General features: G+C 42.1%; 3 protein-coding genes across 6 annotated transcripts in view; 1 reads left to right on the top strand and 2 right to left on the bottom strand.

Moving 5' to 3' along the window:
• The first annotated feature begins 1559 nt into the window (after positions 1 to 1559).
• Positions 1560 to 6114, top strand: ubxn8 (UBX domain protein 8). Its single transcript, XM_041897468.2, has 8 exons — positions 1560 to 1681; positions 2010 to 2138; positions 3654 to 3727; positions 3822 to 3944; positions 4500 to 4634; positions 5124 to 5165; positions 5400 to 5474; positions 5686 to 6114. Exons 1-8 carry the CDS (start codon positions 1597 to 1599, stop codon positions 5854 to 5856), a joined length of 834 nt encoding a protein of 277 aa, XP_041753402.1. The 5' UTR covers positions 1560 to 1596; the 3' UTR covers positions 5857 to 6114.
• Positions 6115 to 6158: 44 nt separating this feature from the next.
• ppp2cb (protein phosphatase 2, catalytic subunit, beta isozyme) lies at positions 6159 to 14076 on the bottom strand. The gene is made up of 7 exons (XM_041897466.2): positions 13614 to 14076; positions 11237 to 11446; positions 10245 to 10418; positions 9829 to 9918; positions 9137 to 9298; positions 7134 to 7252; positions 6159 to 6803 (listed from the first exon to the last, which is right to left on the bottom strand). The coding sequence occupies exons 1-7, from the start codon at positions 13713 to 13715 to the stop codon at positions 6731 to 6733; spliced, it is 930 nt and encodes a 309-aa protein (XP_041753400.1). The 5' UTR covers positions 13716 to 14076; the 3' UTR covers positions 6159 to 6730.
• Positions 14077 to 15416: 1340 nt separating this feature from the next.
• The window catches only part of LOC121581983 (protein TASOR), a 38723-nt gene continuing 30956 nt past the window's right edge, over positions 15417 to 23183 (bottom strand). For all 4 annotated transcript variants that reach the window (XM_041897457.2, XM_041897455.2, XM_041897456.2 and 1 more), the window contains exons 7-9: positions 17149 to 23069; positions 16935 to 16984; positions 15417 to 16760 (exon numbers count right to left, since the gene is read on the bottom strand). In XM_041897457.2, coding sequence (XP_041753391.2) covers positions 16058 to 16760; positions 16935 to 16984; positions 17149 to 23069 — 6674 coding nt within the window. In that variant the 3' untranslated portion in view covers positions 15417 to 16057. The remainder of the gene's footprint in view (positions 16761 to 16934; positions 16985 to 17148; positions 23070 to 23183) is intronic.

Raw genomic sequence — 23183 nt, 5'->3', positions numbered from 1 at the left:
TGAACAAGTTCCCTCTTATGAATATCTTGGTATCTGGCTAAGTTGGCATTTAAAACACATGTTACTGAGCTGGTAAAGAAGTTGAAGATCAAAAGGTTATTATTTTACAGAAACAGAGCATGTCTGTCAGGAGTCCAGGCCACTTACGTCAGTTTTAGATTAGGGGGGTATAATCTACATGCACGCAGCAGCTTCCACACTTACACCTCTAGATACTGTTTTCCATTGTGCCCTTAGATTCATTACTGGTGATCATTTTAGAACTCACCATTGTCTATTCTAGCAAAAGGTGGGTTGGGCCTCTGTCTGTAAGAAGAGAGTAGCATTCCCTTCTGTTTATTTACAAAGTGCTCCTGCATAAACTTCCGATGTATCTGACAACACTAGTCAAGGTCAAAACAATAGAATACAGTACATGACCACAAGATTGAATAGTGCTAGAGGTTCCAAGGGTGGCTTCTGATTTAGGGTGAGACGTTTTTAGTTGTTATGCTCCACAGATGTGGAATATGTTGCAAGGGAGGCTCAGGCTTGAATGCCTGGTTCCCTTTAGGGAATTTACAGCATTAGTGGGGGATGCTCCAAGTAAAAATGGGGGTGATTTTTTATGATCATGTTTTGTAATTTAGCATTTGTATTGGTGTGTTTGTATAGAGAATTGGTCTCAATATGAACACTAATAAACCTAAATAATTTCCCCTCTGCTGTTAACAGCATATGATAACTATAACTTTACATTTTAGTTGAGCTTTGATGCATGTAATGGGATTGACAGTTTCCCATTCCCTTCACTTTCTATTTGTCTGCTATTATTTCTTTGTCCTGTTGTCTGTATAAGTGGTGTCTTGAATCTGAAGGCCTGTTATTTTATTATCCACTCATGACACAGGTAGCACATCATGTTTGTCGTTTTCCGAGAGAGTGTGTGATAGGTGACATGAAATATATAGAGGTAATTATCAGATGACAAAAGAGACCACTGCATTAATTTTTTTAACCTTTATTTAACTAGGCAAGTCAGTGAAGAACAAATTCTTATTTACAATGACGTCATACACCGGCCAAACCCGGAAGACGCTGGGCCAATTGTGTGCCGCCCTATGGGACTCCCAATCACGGCCGGTTGTGATACAGCCTGGAATCAGTGGATTGTTCCTTATGCGCTTCCATCAATCAGCTAAATATGGTTTAAAAATACCGTTTAAAGACCGTATCTTTATGATCAGTTTAAGACATTTCATCCTGACCCCCATATAACCTGTACTTTTTATGTACTTATATTGGCCAGCAGGGGTCCCCAATCACACGTTTGCGAAATGGACAAATATTTTTTATAAATAACCCAAGATAGACCAGAGCCTGTCGTTTCCAATGGGAGCAAATTAATAATAATATGCAGAACAAGCAAGGAGGTGGGCAGAGCCAAGCACGAGCTAGTGAATTTGTGAGTGTAGTGTTAGATGGTAGGGTATTTCTTTATTTTATTTTTCAATCAAAATATAAGGGAGTTGTACTCCAGTCTAGTAGGTGGCGGTAATGTAACAAATTGGATACCAACCGCCGTTAAACCTCATTGAAGAAGAAGGATACACTAAAATGTCTGCGTCGAAGACATCTTGGCTTTTGGGGACCTTGTTTATATCATTCCTTTGTTTCGTTTCTTGGAAACATTCAATAATCGGTAAGTTAATTTTGTGTATTGTTGAAAGTGTTGGTTAAGCTATATGTGCAAGGAGCCTATTGGCTAGCTTTGCAACACGGGGGAGAGGAAGAGTAATTTTTGCATGGGGCTAGGTAGCTAGCTACATTGAATTGTCATTATGTTATCCGTGTGTCACTTTGGTCCTTTTATTTTGTGACATTACGGTCCTAACGTTAGTTCAATATTTTGTGTGTACAGTCAGTCATAAGTTGACTAATCCACTATCCATTTGAGAAGGTGACATCGTACGAGTACATTATCTATGAAAGTTATTCAATGATCATGTGTCTATGAATCTCCGTTTTAGATGTGAGAGGTGCCTTTCTATTGGTGGGGCGAGGTCTGTTGCTGTTGGGCCTGTCAGCCTTGATGGTGTCATATTTTTATCCACGCCTGAGGTCTTTGTTCTCCTCCAACACCGGACCAACATCTGAATGTAGGTGACTGTCTATCAAACAGGCGAGCCCCATATTACTCATTGAAGGGGGGGTTGTTTTGTTACGTTGCCTTTATTTTGTATAACAGTCGCCAATCTTGGTCCCTCTACATTTAGTTAGGCCTTTATTACAACAGAGCTAGCTTTCCAAAACCCTTCCTATCCATGCATAGGGTTTTTAGCGGTTAGGTTCATCCACAGTTGGCAGCATCTGAACTATAATTCTAACGCTGTGTTTTAACGTTTAGAAACGTCAAGTCATCGCTTTCAAACCGTTTTGATATGCCCCTTTCATATCAGCGAGGAAATAATATTTCAAATAAAAAAGATACTGTAGCAGTTTTGCACAAACTGTGTGCCTCCAGTTGACGAACTACACTTCCTCCCCAGTTACGTTTACATACAGGTGTTTGGAGCACGCCAGATAGCTAATTAGCACAGGTGGCCTTCTGTCTGTCTTCCGCAAACAAACGATGTGACGTTGCCGTGTGGGAACCCTAACCCTATAAAGGTGTGTAGTAATATAATATTTTATTTTAACCTTTTTACTTTCCAAAACCGTACTGCAAGCGATGCTTTTAACGTTCAGCACGAGCGTCGGGGATCTCCCCCGACCAGAAGATACTACTTTCAATAGGCGCTAAAGCAGTTAGCGTCTATGAATGGGTCACAGCAGAGCCAGAAGAACGTCACCAACACACCTGATTCAACTAATCTAGGTCATTAGTTGATTAGCTGAATCAGGTGTTTCAGTACTGGCCTGGAATAAACCCCTGCACATCCTGTGAGTCTCCCAAGACCTGGGTTGTATCAGAGATACTGGATATAATGATGAGATGCTTGTCTCCGCCCTAACATTGGGATTTGTTTTCTGAATAGTCGATGAGGGGTGTTGACGTCAACCGCCTGTATTCAATGGAAAGTGATATGCTATGCTAGCACTTACACTTTAGTCATTTAGCAGACGCTCTTATCCAGAGCGATTTACAGGAGCAATTGGGGTTAAGTGCCTTGCTCAAGGGCACATCAACACCTAGTCTGCTTGGAGATTCGAAGCAGCGACCTTTCGCTTACTGGCCCAATGCTCTTAACTGCTAGGCTACCTGCCGCCCTAGCCTCATATGCATAGTTCGTCTCTAATTTCAACAGGGACAACTCTGAGTGTTTTTTCTCCAAGTTGCCGGGATGTCACGTGCATCACACTTATATCAGTACACTCGTAACCTAAGCATTATGACACTTCTATTGGATCAAATAAGCCTCACGGATCAAAATAGCAATTCATTTTAAGGAAATGGGCCGGAAGCGGAGAGGGACCGTCTTGAATGCCTGTTTTCACTAATGAATATGACACACATTGAAACTAAAATCTGTGCTCTTAGTTTTCTTCCATTTGCATCTACTGAACACAGCCCAGGCACCCACTGTTGTTCAACTTCTGATACCAGGCCTACGATGTCTTCTGAAAATTGTGAAGCAATTGATGGTTGAAATTAAAGTAAGCATCTCTTCCAGATTCTGACGATGAGGAGGCAAAACAAAGACAAAAGCAGGCAAGGGAGGAGCTTCAGGAGAAACACCGTGAGAAGGTAACATGGCCTTTCAGCAAAAAACAACTAAACAGCACTGCTCTATTTTAACAGAGTAGGCTAATACTTTCCTGTGTGTGTGTTTCCCTTTCAGGCCTTCTCTTATCAGGAGTCAGTGCTGAGACCTCGTCAGGAGTCTTCTATGAGGAAGAAAGAGGAGCGATTCTACCGCATGACCGGAGAGGCCTGGAAGCTGACTGACGGAGAACAACTTGGAGTGAGAATAACTTTAACTACCAGATACCACCTATGGAACTGTATAAAACAAACCATATATATAACATAGTGGCTGGGTGACCGGATTCTCTGGACACATCTTCCCGGTAGCTAAACAACCGTACCTTCTGCGCATGTGCTACTTTACGTGTTACGAAATAAGTTGTAGGTTGTTATTTACGGTTAAAACGCAGATTGTTTTGCCCCAGTGCAATGTGTAGAGAAGGCTAGGCTACATGTTACATGTTGTCATGGACACTAAATGTGTTTGGTTTCATGCCACAAGTAGAATAAAAAGAAACATATTTTTCAGTGGACCAGGTAAAGCTATCAATGAATGAATAAAACGTGATAATAATTGATATTGTACTCTGTTTCAAATTTGCTTGGACAATGAACAGCGTGCTTAGTCCATGGACTGCAGTACTTGCTTTCTTCCACTGGAGAGAGCAATTGTACACACCTCTTACATTTTTTTGGCCTTTTGATAGACTTCTATGGACAAGATCCTCAGTGAGGTGTGCCAACTTTAAATGTGTTATTTATGTGGCTACAGGAAGGAGAAACGTCAGGGCAGAGCGCCCAGGAGGATGTTAATGGCACACCCAATCAGGAGGCCGTAAGAAGGAGGAAACTGCCAGAGAGTGCCACCAGAGTCCACCCCAAAACTGAGGCCCCTCCCAAAAAAAGGGTGTGTATACTGAGTGCCTCTATTCAGGATAATATGATGCTAATGGAATGGATCTGGAAATGGTTTTATTCCATGGTTAGTGCTATTCAGAATCATTGGGACGTCCCTACCCTATACCCCTACCATAACCATTTTAAATGTAAACTTCAATGAGGTAAGGTCAGAGTTGAGACGTCCCAAGGATCCCGGATAGCACCGTCCTTTATTCCATGTCAGGTTAGTCCCTCTATAGTTTATTATTTCACTAAAGCAGAGGGAGTCATTGTTTTGTGTTTAGGCCGGGATTCAATCTGATCACGCTTTGTCGGCTATGCACCTTTTTTAAAGACGTTCAGAGACCGCATTCACAGTAAACACTGCATATGTCGGCTCAATCGGAAGTGACCTTTTTAAATGGTGCATAGTCGACAAAGCACGATGGGATTCAATCCTGGCTTAAGACCCCAATTGTTTGTGCTTTTTTGGATTTTTGCTCTCTGGATTGAAAAGGTGGTTGTTTTACCAGAGGAGCCAGCAGAGGATGCTGAAGGGGTATGTATTATAATATTTACCCTTTCTTGTCCAATGGAGTGTTTGCTCTTGCATCAATGTTACACTATGAAATGTGAAGAGGATACACATTTACACTCTAATCAATATTGTTTAGTCTGTACTACATTGGTTTGTCAATGCAAACAATTAATGATTGGCAAAAGCTGGTCAGTGTGAGTATGTCGAGGTTTCATTGCTGCAGGAAACTTTTTTTCTTGACCTTCCTTTTGATAGGTTGTACGGGTGGCTTTGAGATGCCCAAGTGGAAGAACAATTCACAGAAGATTCCTGAAATCCGACAGCTCCTCAGTGAGAATAAAGGAGTCCCCTCCCCCATTTCATAGATATAGTCAAACTTTCCTTTATAACATGGCCTCAGTACTATTCAGTAGTTAAGTCAATAAGATATTTAAGTTTTATATAATCATTAACATGTTTAAGTCTAAAATAATAAAAAATAGTTTATTAGCTTATGAAGATTGTACTATTGTGATTTGAAGAAAACCCTTGTGTTCTGTAGGTTCTTTTGGACTGGTTGCTGAAAACGGGATATCACCCTACAGTCTACACATTATGCACCACCTACCCCAGACAACCCTTGGTCACTGGGAAAGACATAAGTATGGGGGATGCAGGCATTTTAACGCACACGGTATTAAATGTGGAAGAGAAAGATCCCTCCACGACCTGAGGAAAAAGCATCAGTTCCATGCCATTTGAAAATAAAGATATGAGCAACCGGTTGCTGGATCACGGAAGCCTTCATAACAGCCCATCCTTGACAACGCTATCTTTCAGAAAAGGGAACTAAGCTATAAACTAAGTCCGTATTGCATGGATTTTATCTTAATGCCAGAACAAAGTCTACAACCCTAGTGTACTCCTTCCATGCTCAAACAGTTGTGTATTACTCTTTCCCAAGCTTTATTAAAACATTGCTACACAAACACCTACGAGTGTGAATGACTTGATTGAAAATATCAGTAAGTCAGATTTGATGTTTAAGATTAAAAGTACTTTAGTTCAAATACATAAAAGAAGAGGCAATCACTTCATGACAAATATACAGAGAGGACAGTAAACACACAGGTAGAGTAGGAGAAAGTAGGTAGGTCTATAGACATGAAAGAATACAATCCCAAAGAGGAATCTCCCTCAATTTTAAGCATCCATTCCCAAATAGTGTGGTGAAGGCTGGGGATGTAAGCGTGTGCATTTGTATAAAATACTGTAAATAATTCACATGCCCGGCCTTGCAAACAGAAAATGTATAATTTGTCCAGTGATCTTTGGGTGGGGAAAGGAAGAGTTGTCACATTTGTTTGCGTAATGTACAGTCCGTGAACAAAAAAAAGAGGAACATTACGATCAATAGTATAGAGCAGGCAATTGCACTAAAGGCTAAAATGGGACACTGTGTTGCAGTACTGAGACACAGGGCAATTTGTATTATTGTAATGTGTACTAAATGCTTATATGGCACATTTTGGTCCATGTTAGTGCTTTAATGTTGGTAACAGGTCATATGCACACAGGTTGAGGGTTTGCCACTTGTTTGGAGGCATTTATAAGAAGTAGTCGGGGGTACGGCGGGTGACGTGGGGCTCTCCGCGTCGAGGTGCAGGGTCGAACTGAAGGCTGGAGGAGGACAGGAAATGCAACATTAGGATGACTCCAATTGAGACCATTTACAGAACAGGCATTTTTAGATAGAAACTCATGTGTTAATGGAATGTATAACTCAATTTATAAATGCCAGTTGTGAAGCAAAGTTTTTGGTGCTGAATATAGCAGTTCCAATTAGGGACAATGACAGTTACTTTGAAGTACACTGCACTGAAAAAGCACCTGCAGTGACACAGCTACTGCATATTGCTTGTTCTCAGTAATACTCATTTGAGTTCCCCTGGTCTTAGAGACTCAAACGTACAACATATCTACTCCAGATAACCTCAAAATGACACTTACAAAGAGTATTTAAGAGTATCGTCCAGTTCCATGATGGCAGCTTGGTTTCCACAGCGATAGCAGTAGTTTGGCGCACTGAAGATGGTGACAACGTTTCGGTCATGACACCAGTTGTAGCCCTGGAAAACGACAACCCGCACGTTAGTTGAATTGAACGTCACTTTAAAAGTAAGTTGAACCTCAAATCACTTATTCTAATCGTTAGTCAAAACTCCTACAAAAAGTTACATTCGGACAGTACACAGCTTTATTTCGAACTCTATATATTCTGGTCCTGGGATTCTTATGCAGAATGACTGAGCCAAATTAACTCCCAGGCTGCGTCCCAAATGGCACCTTATTCCCTACATAGTGCGCTTTATGGGGACTGAGCCAAATTAACTCCCAGGCTGCGTCCCAAATGTCACCTTATTCCCTACATAGTGCGCTTTATGGGGAAGAGGGTGCCATTTTGGATGCATCCCCAGTCTCGAAGCACAGGCCCCCTGCTCCTCCCTAAACTGAGAAGTTATTTTTTTACAACCAAATCTCTATTTTTGAGGTTAATGGCATGTTATAGAAGGGTCCAGGCACCTTGTTTGTGATTTCACTTTTTGGGGGGAGAAATTACCAAAACAGCAAATCACTTCCTCATCCTCGTTGTGTAATATGGGGGCCCTGAAAATATGAGCAAAGGCTCCAAAAACACCCAAATACTGTAGGTCCTTTTGGAAGCTGTCAGTATCGTGATGCAGCGCTTTAAATGTTTTACACATGAAATGGTGTAATTCTGAACATTCTCTGCAACGTTATATTCAATTTTGTTGCGACTCGAGCGATACCTATCCGTCCATTCTACAGGTAATTGCCAAAATAAAGGAAACACTTGAGTAAAATGAGGGATAAGTATATTGAAAACATAGGGTGCTTACACAAAGGACGTTCCAGAAACTTAGTCTCTATGCCAAGGCGCTGGCGGTTCGTGGTGGCCCAACGCCCCCATTAAGACACCATGTTGGTGTTTCCTTTATTTTGGCAGTTACCTATAGCAGCTTGCTACATAATAATAATAAAGCCATTTAGCAGACGCTTTTATCCAAAGCGACTTAGTCATGAGTGCATACATTTTTGTGTATGGGTGGTCCCGGGGATCGAACCCACTACCCTGGCGTTACAGGCGCCGTGCTCTACCAGCTGAGCTACAGAGGACCATGGAAAATGAACAGCTGGATAGGGGAAACGGCTTGAGTCGCACAAAAGGGAATACAGGGTTGGGATAAAGTTCAAAATGACAATTTCATGTGCACAACATCTAATGACCTGCATCACTATACTGAGAGCTTTGCCGTTTCTAAAAGGGCGTATTTAGGTGTTATTTCGAGGCCCCCATACTACACAACAAGGATGAGGAAGTGATTTGCTGTAAGTTTCTAAAAATACAAGTGTAATCACAAAAAAGGTGCCTGAACCCTTTTATAACATGCAATTTACATCAAAAATAGAGATTTGGTTGTAAAAAATAACTTTAAAGCTGGAAGTGGTTAATACTATAAATAAAAACGCTGTACAGAAGGCTCTTGAATTATTGATTCAGGTTCAACTCTAGCACAGCAGCTTCCAGCTGAATCATCAACGGAAACATGGAGAGCAATCTACCTCTGCTCTATCCGTGACATCCATTCATTTTGACATCTCAAATGTAATTCCCTCTGGGCAGTCTTACTTGACCTTTAGGTTCCATGAACAGAATGGTAGTACCACAACATTTGAAATATTCAGAAATTGGCCTTTTCCATGGTAGAATTCAAATTCTATGCTCCCCCCCCAAAATACGATACTATAACTTAATTTTCCATTTACATGGAAGTCCATTAATTCATGTAAATATCTAACAGGTAAAGTATTTTACTACCAGAATCACTGTAGTTGTGCCACATGCTTTAATACTAATGACACCAACCAAGTATATAAACACACTGAGCATAAACATGAACTGCCTAAACTAATAGCGTAACTGGGGTTACCTCCATGACAAGTTGGTGGGCGCGGGACACAAGGGTAAGACCGTTGGCATGGTTGAAGGTTTCCGAGATGTCCTGCCCAAAGGTGTAGCCGGCACCTCGGGGGGAGATGCCCCAGCCCCCGCGGTCATCTGGGTCTGACCACAGCAGGTCACACATGGGCCCCTGAAACACACACACATATCATTAACAAAAGCAGCCCTCAATGACAATGACACATGGGGATTATGACCCAATTTAGGATGGCTTGAACACAGAGATCCTATTAAATGATGTAATTCTATGGGCAGTAGGATTGCAAAGGAGGGGAATATTCCTAATAATTTGTCATAAGACAGCAGCCCTCAATGACAATGATGCATTGGAAGGGTGACAACCTGAATAGCCTACCTCTTGAGCAGAGACCAGTGCCATGTTCATTAGGGCCCACCGTAGCAAATCACAGATGGAATAACGGAACGAAGCATTTCTCAAGTCCAGTTACGTCCTCCCCGTTTTACTCCGTTTAGTGCCTACTGAACACGACCCGGGGCTTGTCTCCAACACTGGTAGGTCAACACGACCTCATGACAACCCCACTACCTCATACCATCTGACAGCCCCTCTCTCTGCTGACAGATAGCTAGTATCCAGCCCCCACGGTCTGTGTGGTTGACGGGGCTGACTACTAACGTCCTCTGGCAGGCAGCACTGACCTCGTGTGGAACCTCCTGCAGGCGATCCAGGGCCCGGATGTGATCCAGTGTGTCTATCGAGGGGGAGAGTCCACCGTGCAGGCAGAAGATCTAAGGCAGAGGAAGAAACAGAGTATAGATGTTGATTTACCCTTACGTGACAATTCGCTCTGGATAAGAGTGTTTGCTAAACAACTAAAATGTTAATGTAGCCCAAATGTAAATGACAAGAGTTATATCACATAATTATGTAGCTAGGCTTCCTTTGAACTTGAGCACAACGTCCAATCTGTGTCCCAAATGTCACCATATTCTATATATAGTGTACTACTTTTGACCAGAGCCTTGGTCAAATGTAGCTCACTTTAAAAGAGAATAGGGTGTCATCAGGGATGCACCCCATGACATAAAATAAGGCCACTTCATGCACTTGTTACCTGTTCGTCGACCAGGGCCGTCAGGGGGAGATAGTCGAAGAGGTCTGTGAAGTATTTCCACACATTGGCGTTGCCGTACTTCCTCAAGCACTCGTCGTAGAAGCCATACACCTGTGTGATCTGTCTGCTCTCGTGGTTCCCCCGCAGTATCGTAATGCGTTTTGGGTAACGGACCTGGGGAGCGAGACAGTCCTAATTGAGTTTAGCTCCAAAAGCGCCAGGCCTAAATAACTCGAGTTCCTTTGCAAAGAATGTGACAGCGGCACGGTGCCACCAAGTGAAAACTGAAACTACTTTTCTTCTACTTAACGCCATTAAGAAAGGTATGCATTTTACGCCACACTTGACTAATAAAAGTGATCCTGTTATAGCCTATTATTTACAAATAATAAGTTATCCCAATAGTTATACATCTGTTGTCCTTAGATGAACTGTCCCACAGAGACCTCGAACGTCACAGATGACCTCGTTAATTTGAGATGAGCTCAATGAGTCCAATTCGACCCACTATGTTAACAGCCGTGAGGGGAGTGACACATTGGTATGACAGTAAACTGTCCCGTTTCCAGCTTGTCAGCATTACCGGCTGAGCCCAGGAATCCATTGAGTCTACAAAAAAAAACACACTTTGGCGGACTACTTCAGTTTGCATATTATCTCCAGCTTGCATACATTGACTCCTGAATACCACCAGCTCCCACACACTTCAAGAGCTAGCCTACATTCTCTGAGGTAGTAAAACTTGATTAGTCTTTGACTTTCTTCAGGGCACAGTTGGGATTTCAAAATATATTGAGCATATGAGAATGATATGTCCCTGGTTTTAAGAAAAACTGGTGCTGGTCAAAAAATATACTGTAGGTAAAATACTGTAGATTTATTTATCTGGGTCCCATCCCTTTTTCAGTCTTTTATTATGGCAAGGCAGACGTTATACCAGTAACTGAAATACTGTGGTTTCAGCCCACTCATCAAGTTCAGAGTTGACTTGCCTTAAGTGCGACGAGCAGCGAGACTGTTTCCACCGAGTAGTAGCCTCTGTCTACATAGTCCCCCATGAACAGGTAGTTGGTGTCGGGCGACTTGCCCCCGATTCTGAACAGCTCCATGAGGTCGTGGAACTGGCCGTGCACATCTCCGCACACCGTGACGGGACAGCGCACCTCCTGCACGTTGGACTCCTTGGTCAGGATCTCTTTAGCCTGGAGAGGGGAACAAAATAAGTGCATTACAGAAAACATCAGTGACTGGTGTATCCACATTTAAACGTTTATTCATGAGGGTGAATGAAAGACAAGTATCGTACGTTTTCTTTAAACTATGTACGCTACAACAAAACACTAGATAGGAAAGCTGCCTCACATGCTGCAAGCATGAGTTCTATATTAATTTATTTGACTGGAAGGGTGTCGTAGCTTCCCCGGCCCGAAACACCATTTGCTGTGAAAGCTGCCCCATTATCACCATGGAGACAATGCGAGTGTGTCTCCATGGAGTCTTCTCTGCAGCACAGCCCTATCCATCTTTAATGTGAAGGTGACAATGTAAATTCATCAGCAAAACTTGCCCTATTGCTAAAGAAAACATCCACATGCATGTGTCATGACATCATATCGACATGAATATGAATGACCAATGAAAATGGACTGGTTGGGTGGTACATTAAATTAATTGAATTTAGCTTGTTGCACATACTGTATTTCAACTATACAATGCAAAGTATGGTTCCTCAAAGAGGTAAATTATTTTATGGTCTGCAATTCACATTTGTTTGGTGCAAAAGGTTCTCCAACGAAACAGTGAGATGTTATTTTTTTCAATCAGCCATACTGATGTTCTGCACTGTGTGAGGAAAAATATAATTGTTGTGATTGTGATCTCAAATGGTTCCATCCTAAATGGAATCTACAATTTCCTCAAGGCCTGCATATCTTGCAACATCATCATGTGGGGATAGTCGAAGATAGCAAGCCAGTTCCATCAGGGATGGGAAACTGATGGGGTGGGGATCACAAACAATCCGAACTCCTGAGAGGCCGGAGTTGCTTGCAGGTCTGCATACCCACATGTGCAGTCCCCCTCTTGGCAGGAGAGAACATTTACACTGTACAGTTAATTTCGTGCAATTCTACACATTTTGCCTTGAGGCATAGAGAACATTTTGCCGTTTTAAAGGAAGTTTGCTGCAATTCTACACATTTTGCCATGGGGCGGAGAGAATGTTTTGCAGCTAATTTCCTGCCATTCTCCACATTTTTACATAGGATGGTATCTGAGTGATTCGACCATGATTACTAAATTTAGATAGCTGGCTGCTAGACTAATTTACCAATCTACATTTTTTTCGCTGACATTAGCTAATCGAGTGACTATCAGTGACTGGCATAACAAGAAAAAAACTGCTGATGCACAAACAAAATGCACCTTGTGTATTCTACTTTTTCTAATTTACAACCGTAAATTGGAGGGAATTGAGCCGAGGATCTTCAAAAGGGGGTCCGCCAATTGTCCATCCCTAAATTAGATATTTTTAACATTTAAGTAACTACTCGGTGGTCTATCAAACCTATGAAAGAGCCATTGACATGTATAAGCTGAAGTTTGTAGTTAACGTCATGTTTTCAGTATTGAAAGTCGTACCTAGCTAGTTCTAGTTTGTTGGTTGGCTAGTGATACAATCTGTCATCCGTCTAGCGTTCTCTAGCTACCTAATTTACCAGGCAGTGATATTTGCTTCAATTAGATCCAATAACTAACTATGCATTTCCAGACACTAGTTGCAAAAAACGTAGCTAGCTAACTACGTCAATAAGCGGAGATACACACTGGTTGGTTGTTGGTGGTAGACGCTACGTTAGCTAACGATAATGTTAGTACATAGCTAACGTTACCGCTGCTAGTTAGCTAGCTAGTTACGTTAGCATGTGGCAACATTATTGGCATCAATAGTTAGTTTTCTATAACAACATTGGCAATTCAATTATGTACCTAGATAGCTATGTTGTTGAGAAGTTAGCTAGTTAGATAACAACTTCTGTTGCCCAAGTCCTTAAAGTTATTAGTTAGCCAGCCAACTAGCTTGTTATGGTACCAGTTAATAGTTAGGTAACGTTAGACAAGACGTCACATTAGCGAATAACGAAATGTGGAAATGGATCTTAAGACTTCCGACACAAAAATGGTGTATTAGCCTAGTTAACTAACCACCAAGCAATGTAGATGAAACATTGGTTTTTATAGAGTCGTCGACGATACTAGCTAAGCAGATTTAAGCGGCCTTCACGTGAACATGTTACCGGTGAGAAGCTAACTAAAAGTAACTTAGAGATAACATCGCTAGCTAACATGTCTTCAGTCGGGTGTTCTTACCTTTTCGCATAGCGTTCGCACTTGATTCTCCGACAGTTGCTTGCATTCATTCAGTTGCTCGACCCACTGGTCTAATTCCTTTGTAAATACTTTATCGTCCATTTTCAAAACTCTTCAGATAACCTGTTTTTAGCTAACTAGCGGCTATGGTGAAGTAATGAAACAACCCTTATTTCGCTCAAATTCGACGCAACTCAAGACGACAGCCGGGCTATGGCCGGGTTTGTGGAACGCTGCGCAGCACTCTAACGTTAGCTATATCTAATCAACGAGCCAATCTGTGATTATTATCCGTACCGATATCGTCAATACAACGCTAATGTTTCTGTTATTTTTATGGCCCAGGTATAAACCGTATGGTGCGGCAGGGACGTCCCTGTTTTCTCGGCACTGCGAGCGATGTCTTTCGGTCGCTAGTTCCCTGTCGCCCCCGACCTTCCAAAGGAAACTCGCTATGTAATGGCCGCTCAGTATTTGCCTCGCTCGAATCGACGTCATCACATTGGTATTTCGAAAACGATGGAGGTGATGAAAGCGTGGGCGCCGCCTTGAGGACAAGAGGATTCGCCAGACAGATGGCGGCTACCGCCAAAAACTGCAATAGGGAGAAGAGAAGATGAGAAACAGAAAAGAAAAGAGATGCATGATATGGAGTATGGAGACTAGATTAAGCAGTCTATAGTCTTGGGGCAGGTACCCTTGAGGTTTAGAGTGTAGGGCCAGTAACCGAAAAGTCGATGGATCGAGTCCCGGAGCCGACAAGGTCCACAGGTGTCTCAGGGGAGTTGGGATACGCAAAAAAACACAAGTGTGTAACAGGACAAATATAATCACCCACCAAATTCTTATCAGGGTTAAAACCTGTCCTGGGCTAGGTGGTTATCTTGCGTGGCAGAAGAGTGCATTAGTCAAGCAGAAGTCTATAGGTAATGGCTCAGGGAACCAACGCATGAATGCAACTTTTCAGGTCTTAGGCAAGGTTATTTTACACAAGCGTGGTTACCGAACCACCTCCGTTACACTTCACCACCTCTGACCTCTCACCAATGTGACTCAAACTTTGGCGCTGTCAATGGTGCAGGGAAAGTAGTAATCAGAGCTAGCTGTGGGCTGTATTTGGTTCTACATTTTAATAATAATAATAATAATATACATTTTCTGACCAATGTTTAACAAAGTCTCATCTGTCAACCACACAGGAAGAGTTTTTTTCTTTTTTCTATGCTGCTGCTTCCGTCAGTTCACACCTCTGTTAGGCAAGATACCGTTAGATTAAAAAAAACATTTAGTTCAGAAAGATACATGCGCATTACCAGGCAGCTCCTTTTTTCAATATTTTCAACTTCGGACAGCTACACTGGCCTATGGAGTCACTATGGAAACCCAACTACCGAACCATCCAATTATGGGATTTATAAATAAATTATCTGGGCTCTTCGAAAGGACTGATCTCTATAAAATATTCTGAGCTAGCCAATATTTAAAAAAGTATGGTCCACAGAACTAATTGAATCTGAGCAACCCTTTAACTGGAACAGAATATGATGGGGACTGAGGGAGGGAATGGGTTGGGGTTATCTCTGTATGCATTTCTTTAATTGTTTTTGTAACCCCCCTCTCTGAAAAAAAAAGACAAAACGAAAAGTTGGTCACAAAAAAAAACAAATAGTTCAGATGACAGATAATTGCACCTTTCTAATTAATTATATTAGAAAGTAGCATTTGTTTAACAACATTATATTTAAAAAATATTACTTATTTTGAGGTTTGTGTTGTGATGCACAAATGACAGCCACATTTATTGGATTTCTGCAAATATATTTTATTTGTCAGTTAACCTATACAAAATGTATTATTTTCTGCTGGGAAATAGTTATTAAGGGTTAAGTTAGCCAATTTTACACTTTATTACAAAACAAAGCCTCAAGCAGTAGCCTAAACATGACAAGCGCACACAATCCTGAGTAATGCAAACAAGCTAATAACCAAAAGGGGTCTTTAAAGTTTAAGAAAACACTTAAATAATATTATTTACAATTCGATATTACAAAATAACATTATAATCCACTTCGAGGAATAAGTTAAGAACACTTTATACAGTTCATTTTGGTCAGAAAATAGGACATTTTCAATCAGATATTGCTTATCAGCAATTGACAACGTGTTTGAGATTATATACAACAGAAATAGTTACAACAATAAAAAAGAATGTACAACAAACATGAAACAAATTAAATTAACTCCAAATAGTGAATTAAACATGAAATAAATTAACTCAAATCCTTTTGTTTCCAACTCCCCTTTGAGTTCCTCCTTTTTTGACTGATATTTGTTCCCTGACCCAGTTCAGTATTTAAACACGGAAACACCATCACTTCCTTATTTTCAAAAGGTCCTTATTTGCGTTACAAACCTGCTCCATAAAAGTTGACAAAGAAGCAGCACTACTCTATGTAGGGAGGAAATCTCCCTCTGTTATCAATAGTTGCTGTGGATAATTCAGGATTGGTAGTGGAATAGGTTTGACCATTCAGGAGGAAAAATGGGTAATTTATAGGAAGGGGCTCACATATGGGATGGACATTATTTGTAGTGCTGGCGAGAGGTGTGAGGGAGTGCAGAGATTGTTGTGCTGTATTTCCTGCTGGTACAGATGGAGGAGGAGAAGGCAGACTAGACCAGGAAGACGGATTAGTTTGCTCTGAGAGGACGGGCTCCCTGATGGGGGGATGACTATTATCCCCAACACCAATCCACAGAGGATGCATTGGCATCAGATCACTTCCTGTCATGTTCTGGATGTTCTGGGGATTATGGGGAATCCAGCTCATGGTCCACTGTTGCCCCCCATCTGATTTACTTCCCACCCCTCCCATTGAGGCAGGTAACTGGATCTGTGAGTTTGGCGCTGTCCCACTTTTACTAGTCGTCAGACAGGCCCTGATTTCAGGGTATGTTGGCACAGGTCGGGATAAGGAAGATGCAGGGATATTCCTCTCCATTGCTTGCGTATCACGTGACCTTTCACCCCAGTTTACTACCTGGCTCTTGACAAGCTTTTCTTGGTGTGTCCAAGCCTGGAAATGGGCTGCAGGGTTGCTTGGGGGTTTGGCCCAGTGGTATACATCTGGGTTATCCCTGTTAGGGCTTGAGTTGGAGTGGAAAAACAAGTTAGATGATAGATGTTTTTAATATGGTGGGAATACATTACATATAAATTGCTACTGTGTTAATTCATGTTTCGCTTCTGATACACAATGGAAATAACAGTGATCCCCTTCCTTGGCTTATTGACACAAACAAAAAATTTAATTTACTTACGATTTTGTGAGGTCTATTATCGGCATAGACCCATGTTGAGGATTTTTCTTCTGGAAAATAAAAACCATACAGCAATAAAAGCACAGTCTTATTGATCTCTTTTTACTAGTTTCAAAATCTCACCATGGGAAACATATTACTGAAGGCAATTTCAATTATTTGATATCATACATATGTAATTTCTATCCCCAAAAATGCAAATATATCAACAAACCTCAGCACAGCGAGTGTTCTCCATAGGCAGCCTCCCCTGACTCCGACCTCTGAATCTCTGTGCTGAGGTCCCTTTCTTAACCATGAGCTGGGTCCTCTTTGACACGCTTGTATGCAACAGTGAGACACCAGATTCGGTCACTCCATAGACAATTTGTGGATTTGCTTTCTTGTATTTCGCCTGCGGCTCATCTGACCCAGCCTGTTTCGCATCCCTCCACACCAGTATCTTTGAAGCGTCATACAGGATGTGTTCCATGCCAAACCAAGACATCTTGCTGACCATCGTGTTGCTGCAAGCTTTCAAATAGTAGATTTTCTCCTGAAGAAATCGGAACACCATGGCAAGGTGCTCAGCCTTTCCAACATCAAATCCGTCTTCCAACTTGTCTGCAGGAGTCTCGGTGAAAGTCGTCACAAGCCTCTGGACCCTCTGTAAACTTTCCACACTGTCGCCAAAATTGACCATGCAAGACAGTGGTACAGAGAGGAAGAAGCTCTCTATGTCTGAGGGATTTCGTAATGCAGCCTCAATCTCCAGCCTCTCTCTTTTGCTTTTGAGATACATGTAGTAAGACATTTCTGGGGCCCTTTTCAGCTGTTCATTCAATGTAGAGACAGCTAAATGGTACCTCTGCAATGCAATTGGGCCTTCGTTGATGAGGCTTTGTTGGAAAGAGGAATATAAAGAGGACTGCTGCTGAAATCCCACCTTCCCTTTAAAGAGTTCCCCATACAGGGTGGGATCGTACCACAGCAGACTCCTAAATGTAGATTGTCCACTCAAAAATCGCATCTTGTTATCTACAAATTGCCAGGCCTCCATCATTATCTGCAGTTCCAGGAAAGAATTCAATGCCTCGTACTTCAGTTCCATTGGTCCAGGAGGATGGTCCAGATATCGCTCTAAAATCTGATCCCTTGAGACGATAGTGCTATTGGCCTCAACATTCTGTTTTTTCTCAAAGTTTAAGATGAAGTACTGCATCATGACTTTGCATTCAGTTCGCAACGGGCAAAGTTCAACAAAGGAAGCTACTTTGTCTCCATGCTTTAGTGCGTTTGAGATATCAGCCACACTGAAGTTTCTATGAAAAGTCTTAGTGTTCAACCTTACAATGTGGCTTGTTGGCTTCTGGTTGTCTTTTTCTTTTGTTTGACAAAATTCAGAATTTTCAGGTTCTAATTCTGCTAGTGCTTTGAGCATGATCATGTTGTTTGCATCAAGAGTGCAATTTGGCTGTCTTTGCTGTTCTCTTAAGGCATACTTTTCTGCAATTGTAATCCCATGGTTAATGTCAGGTACACCTGTGGAGATTTCTGCTTCAGTTGTTTTCTTGTCCATGGGAGTTTGAGTGGACTTTTCAGGGACTTCCAACATGGAAGTGCTATCAGGGCTAATGCAAGGAATGCTATAATACTTTGTGTTGTTCCCTCTTGTTTGCTCCTTTTGTTCCTGTTCTTTACTATGATTCAGGTCATTCTCTGTGTTGATAATCGGAGTGCATATCTTTATTGGGAAAGGCATTGCATTAGGTCTCAGATTGCGCAACTCCACCCTGTCAAGGACAACCAGGGGAACTGGTTGCTCTGTATGGTCATTGACATTATTCTGGAGAGTTTCACAAATCTGTGGCAAATTCGTTGCATTTTCACAGAGTGTATCTGATGTCTTTGGCTCTGGTTTCCTAACTATGGACTCAAAATTTGTCAAGTAATCTCTTAATTTAGTAATGAGTTTCACTTCCTTGGAGGGTTTGTCAATTTGGTCTTCTTGTTCCAGTGGGTTGCAGTAATGTGTTCTATCTGATGTGTCTGCTTTCTCTGTCTTAATTTGACCATACTTGTGCTGCAAAACCTGAGCCATTTCTTCCTGTGGTTTGGGTGTGTTTGAATTTAACTCACTGCCGCAAATAATCTTGATGGCAGCATCTAAGGGAAACTCCATGTTCTCAGAAGCTGAAATTATCTCTTTAGCAGGCGCCATATCACTGTTGGCCTCTTCCACCTCTTTGATAGAGTGTGTATCAGCTTGTAATGCCTTTTCTTTCAGCAGATCCTCCTCCTGTTTTTTAAACTCAGTTATCCCCTCATTGTCTTGACTTATAGCCACGATATTGGGGTATTTCGGTGGAGGTAATTTGTTCTGAGGAGAAGTGCAATTGCTCTGGGTTTCCTGAGATGTTTCTGTGTCATGTGGCTCGCCTTCATTGCAAGTTCTGCTTTTAGATAGATCCTTTGCTTCCTCAATGTGTTGAAGGTCTTCTACAAAGTTGCTCGCGGTGCTCCCAGAAGTAGATTTTGCAGCCTCTTCATTGACTATGTCTATGGTCGGCGAAGTTAAGGTTGTGTCAACAGCATCAGCCACCTGCTTTTCCTCGTTGATCTTTTCATTTCCATCTCTCATAGACATATTTGTTTCTAACTCTCTAGTTGGTGTCTTCAGATGTTTCTTCTCGAAACGATTACCTCTCAGAAGTTCATTATCATCTGAAGATATAGACTTTACAGCAGCATTGTGCACGTTGCTTTGACTGTTTATTCTGTTGTGATTGAATGTCCCCCAACGGTTTCTTCTCCTAAAATCTGTTATGGTCTTCATGATAGTGCTTTTTCTTGATTTTATGGGAACTCGCGTTGAGGGCTTTAAGTCGTCTGACACAGAAATGTTGAGAGATGCAACCTTTGATTTAAATTTATAACATGACTTGTGTTTCTTCTTTCTGGCATTTCTTGTGACCGTATTGGGGGAAATAGTTTTTTGTTTCAAGTTCCTATTTTTGTGGGGAACATTCAAACAGTATTTTGCCCTCTGCATAAATGGCTTCTGCATATGACCTGTAATGGCTTTATGGGAAGATCTCGATGTTTCTGAGTATGGAATGTCAGTGGTGGGTTTTTCAACGATAGATCTCTTCTTCACTCTTGAAGGTTGATGATTTCTCATTATCCTCACTGACGCATTTTCCTTCCCTTTGTATTTCTCTGCCATCATTTTGATTAGTTTGGCATTACGGGCCTGTGCTCTGTTGAAAGTGGTGTAGTAGGTGGTCGTTTTCAGAACACTGTCAATGGGTGTGTTTTCAGTGATAATGCTGTTGTTGCTAAGCTTTTCATTTTCCTGTACAGTTGGTGAGGCTTGAGTTCCTTGAGGGCATTCTGACACTGAAAATCTCTTGGACAGAGAGGGTGTTTCCGTGACAGAGGACAATTCTCTATCAGCATTTATTGTGATGCGAAGGTTACATCGCTCTCCCATGTCTACTTGGTTTGGGTTGCAGGACGGAAGGAGTGATTTATTGGTGTCCATAGGACTGTCTTTGCATTTTGGTTTAAGGTAATGTTTACCAGAAATTGAGCTTGATCCATTCTGATTAGTTGAAAGAAAGAGCTCACTGAGTTGCAGCCTGTTAAACAGGAAACTGTAGACTGTATCTTTGCCTTTTGAATCATCAGCCTGCCATTCCTCAGTATTATCAGCTATGTCATCACAGGTAGAAAATGTATTGGATTCATTTTGTTGATGTTGGCCAATTCCATAGCATTCTCTGTCTTTCTGCAAAAGCCTTTCATAATCTTGCCTTGACATGACTCCAGGACAGAAGACCTCGGCACTCATAACTTCCTCTGTTTCCGTACCACAAACCTCTTCACAAGCATTCATGATTTCAATATGGCTCTCATAAATGACTGGACACCTTGGTTTTGAGGGGTTTTCGTTCGCCATTGTGTCATCCACTGAATTTAGAGCATTTGTTTTATTTTCCTCTGCTAAGATTGGTTCACACTTCAGTTCTCTGCTCTGTCTGTTTCCCTCAGCGAATACAGGTACAATGTCTTGTTTTTTTTCATCTCTTACTGAATTTGGTTTGGAGTTTGCCTCTGTGTTCTGCCTGCTTGCATCAGAGTTTGCATTTAGAGCATCCTGAGGTTTTTGCTCTGTTACTGAGTTAATATTGGACCTCACCTCTGTGTCCTGCCTGCTTTCAGAGGATGCAGTTTGGTTGACAGTCTGGGGATGGAATGGAATCTGTGAGTCATTTTTCATTACTGTTTCATCTTGTGGTTCCACAGTAATTTTGTGCACATCCTCTTCAGTTTCTGTGAGACATGTAGTGGTGGGTTCAGGGCTGCAAAGGTTTATGTCCTCCGGTTCCATAATGCCTGTGTTCCTCTCAAGTTGGAGGGCCACGTTTTCCTCCACAGCCCCACAGACAATTGATGGATTATGGGCTGAGATTTCTGGGATAGGTTTAGAATTCTGATCACCATTTGTGGTGTTCTGGGGCAGATTGTGTTGTTTCACCTGCTGCTGCATGTATGCACCCCTGTTGCACATCTCCACTGTGTCTGTGCTGGACAAGCAAATATTTATACTTTCTGGTTTACATAGCCACCCAGGGTCTGCTGTGGTGACCTTGTCATTTTGATTGAGTAGACACCTGGACTTCTGAAAATAGGTAGCATAAAAATTGGTTCTCTCTAATAATGTATTTTTCTCATCAAATGACAGATGTTGTAGAGAACCAATTTTTTCCTTCCTCTCCTCCTTGGTCAGATGAAAATATGGAGAATACTTCTGGAACTTCATTTTAAGCATTCTATTTGATGGCTGATTCTCAGTTGTAGGTATCACAGAGGAAGGAGCTGAACTATTCTCCAAAGGAGTAGTAGAAACACCCCTTGGTGAATCAGGCTGGCATGGTTTTGGATCATTCTTAATTCCAGTTTCCCTGAGCTTTTTCTCCTGCTTTGGTACATCTTGGAGATTCTCATGCTCTGGCTTCACGGTCAATTTGCAGACAGAGGTACCTGTTTGTTGACCTCTCTCTGACTCCATTGAAATCGATCTCTGGATGTTGTTAGTTTCTCGTGCCGACAATCTGGGATCCTTAATCACACGTGAAGAATAAACTATAGTAGAGAGCGGTTCCAACGCACCTGTTGCAGATGTAGACTGTCGCCGTAAGTTATCCTGGTTCGTGGACAGGGTGTTTGGAACTTGTTGACAAGACAGGACTTGGTTACCTGAGTGGAGTTTATTATGGTCAATTTGAGCTGTTCCAGCATGGCTTGGGATCTGTAAATGCATAGGGTAAGTAACCAGTCCATTGTCTTCCAGGAATGAAATTGAACCAGTGAATGGTGGTGGTAAATTAGGTGTCCAGGAACTAAAGGTTGATGGAGGCGGTGGGGGCTGGACACAGGAACTAAAGGGTGGTGGAGGTTGGACACAGGAACTAAAGGGTGATGGAGGCTGGACACAGGAACTAAAAGGTGATGGAGGTTGGACACAGGAACTAAAGGGTAGTGGAGGCGGTGGGGGCTGGACACAGGAACTAAAGGGTGATGGAGGTTGGACACAGGAACTAAAGGGTAGTGGAGGCGGTGGGGGCTGGACACAGGAACTAAAGGGTAGTGGAGGCGGTGGGGGCTGGACACAGGAACTAAAGGGTGATGGAGGCTGGACACAGGAACTAAAGGGTGATGGAGGCTGGACACAGGAACTAAAAGGTGATGAAGGCTGGACACAAGAACTACAGGGTGGTGGAGGTTGGACACAGGAACTAAAGGGTGATGGGGGCTGGTTGCTGGAACTTATGGGCGGTGGAGGTGGTGAGGGCAGGTCGCAAGGACTAATGGGTAGTGGAGGTGGTGGGGGTTCGTCGCAGGGACTAATGAGTAGTGGAGGCGGTGGGGGTTGGTCGCTGCCATTGTGATACAATTGGTCTGAGATTGATGGGATGTTTTGGAAGTTCTGTTGATCAGCTCTTTGGAATGGAGGGTTTGTTCCAAGTCCCTGAGATCTGTATCCAGGCGTTGGACTTTCAGTTGTCCCAAAATGTTTGAATGTCACAGTTGCATTCTGACCTCTCCCCACTCTTTGAGCCACTGTGCAGGTCTCCAAACATGCCACTGAATCTGGGAAGGATGAAACAAAACAATTATTAATACTACATAGCCTATAGTTTGTGTATATTAAAAATAAAACATGGATCGTCAGCTGATGAATATGCTGGAATGAACCTAGTAATT

The sequence above is a fragment of the Coregonus clupeaformis genome, chromosome 15, assembly GCF_020615455.1.
Source record: "Coregonus clupeaformis isolate EN_2021a chromosome 15, ASM2061545v1, whole genome shotgun sequence".
In the NCBI taxonomy this organism is placed as follows: domain Eukaryota; kingdom Metazoa; phylum Chordata; class Actinopteri; order Salmoniformes; family Salmonidae; genus Coregonus; species Coregonus clupeaformis.
Note: the sequence above shows the minus strand (reverse complement) of the source record. Positions and strands in the feature narration are given on the sequence as shown.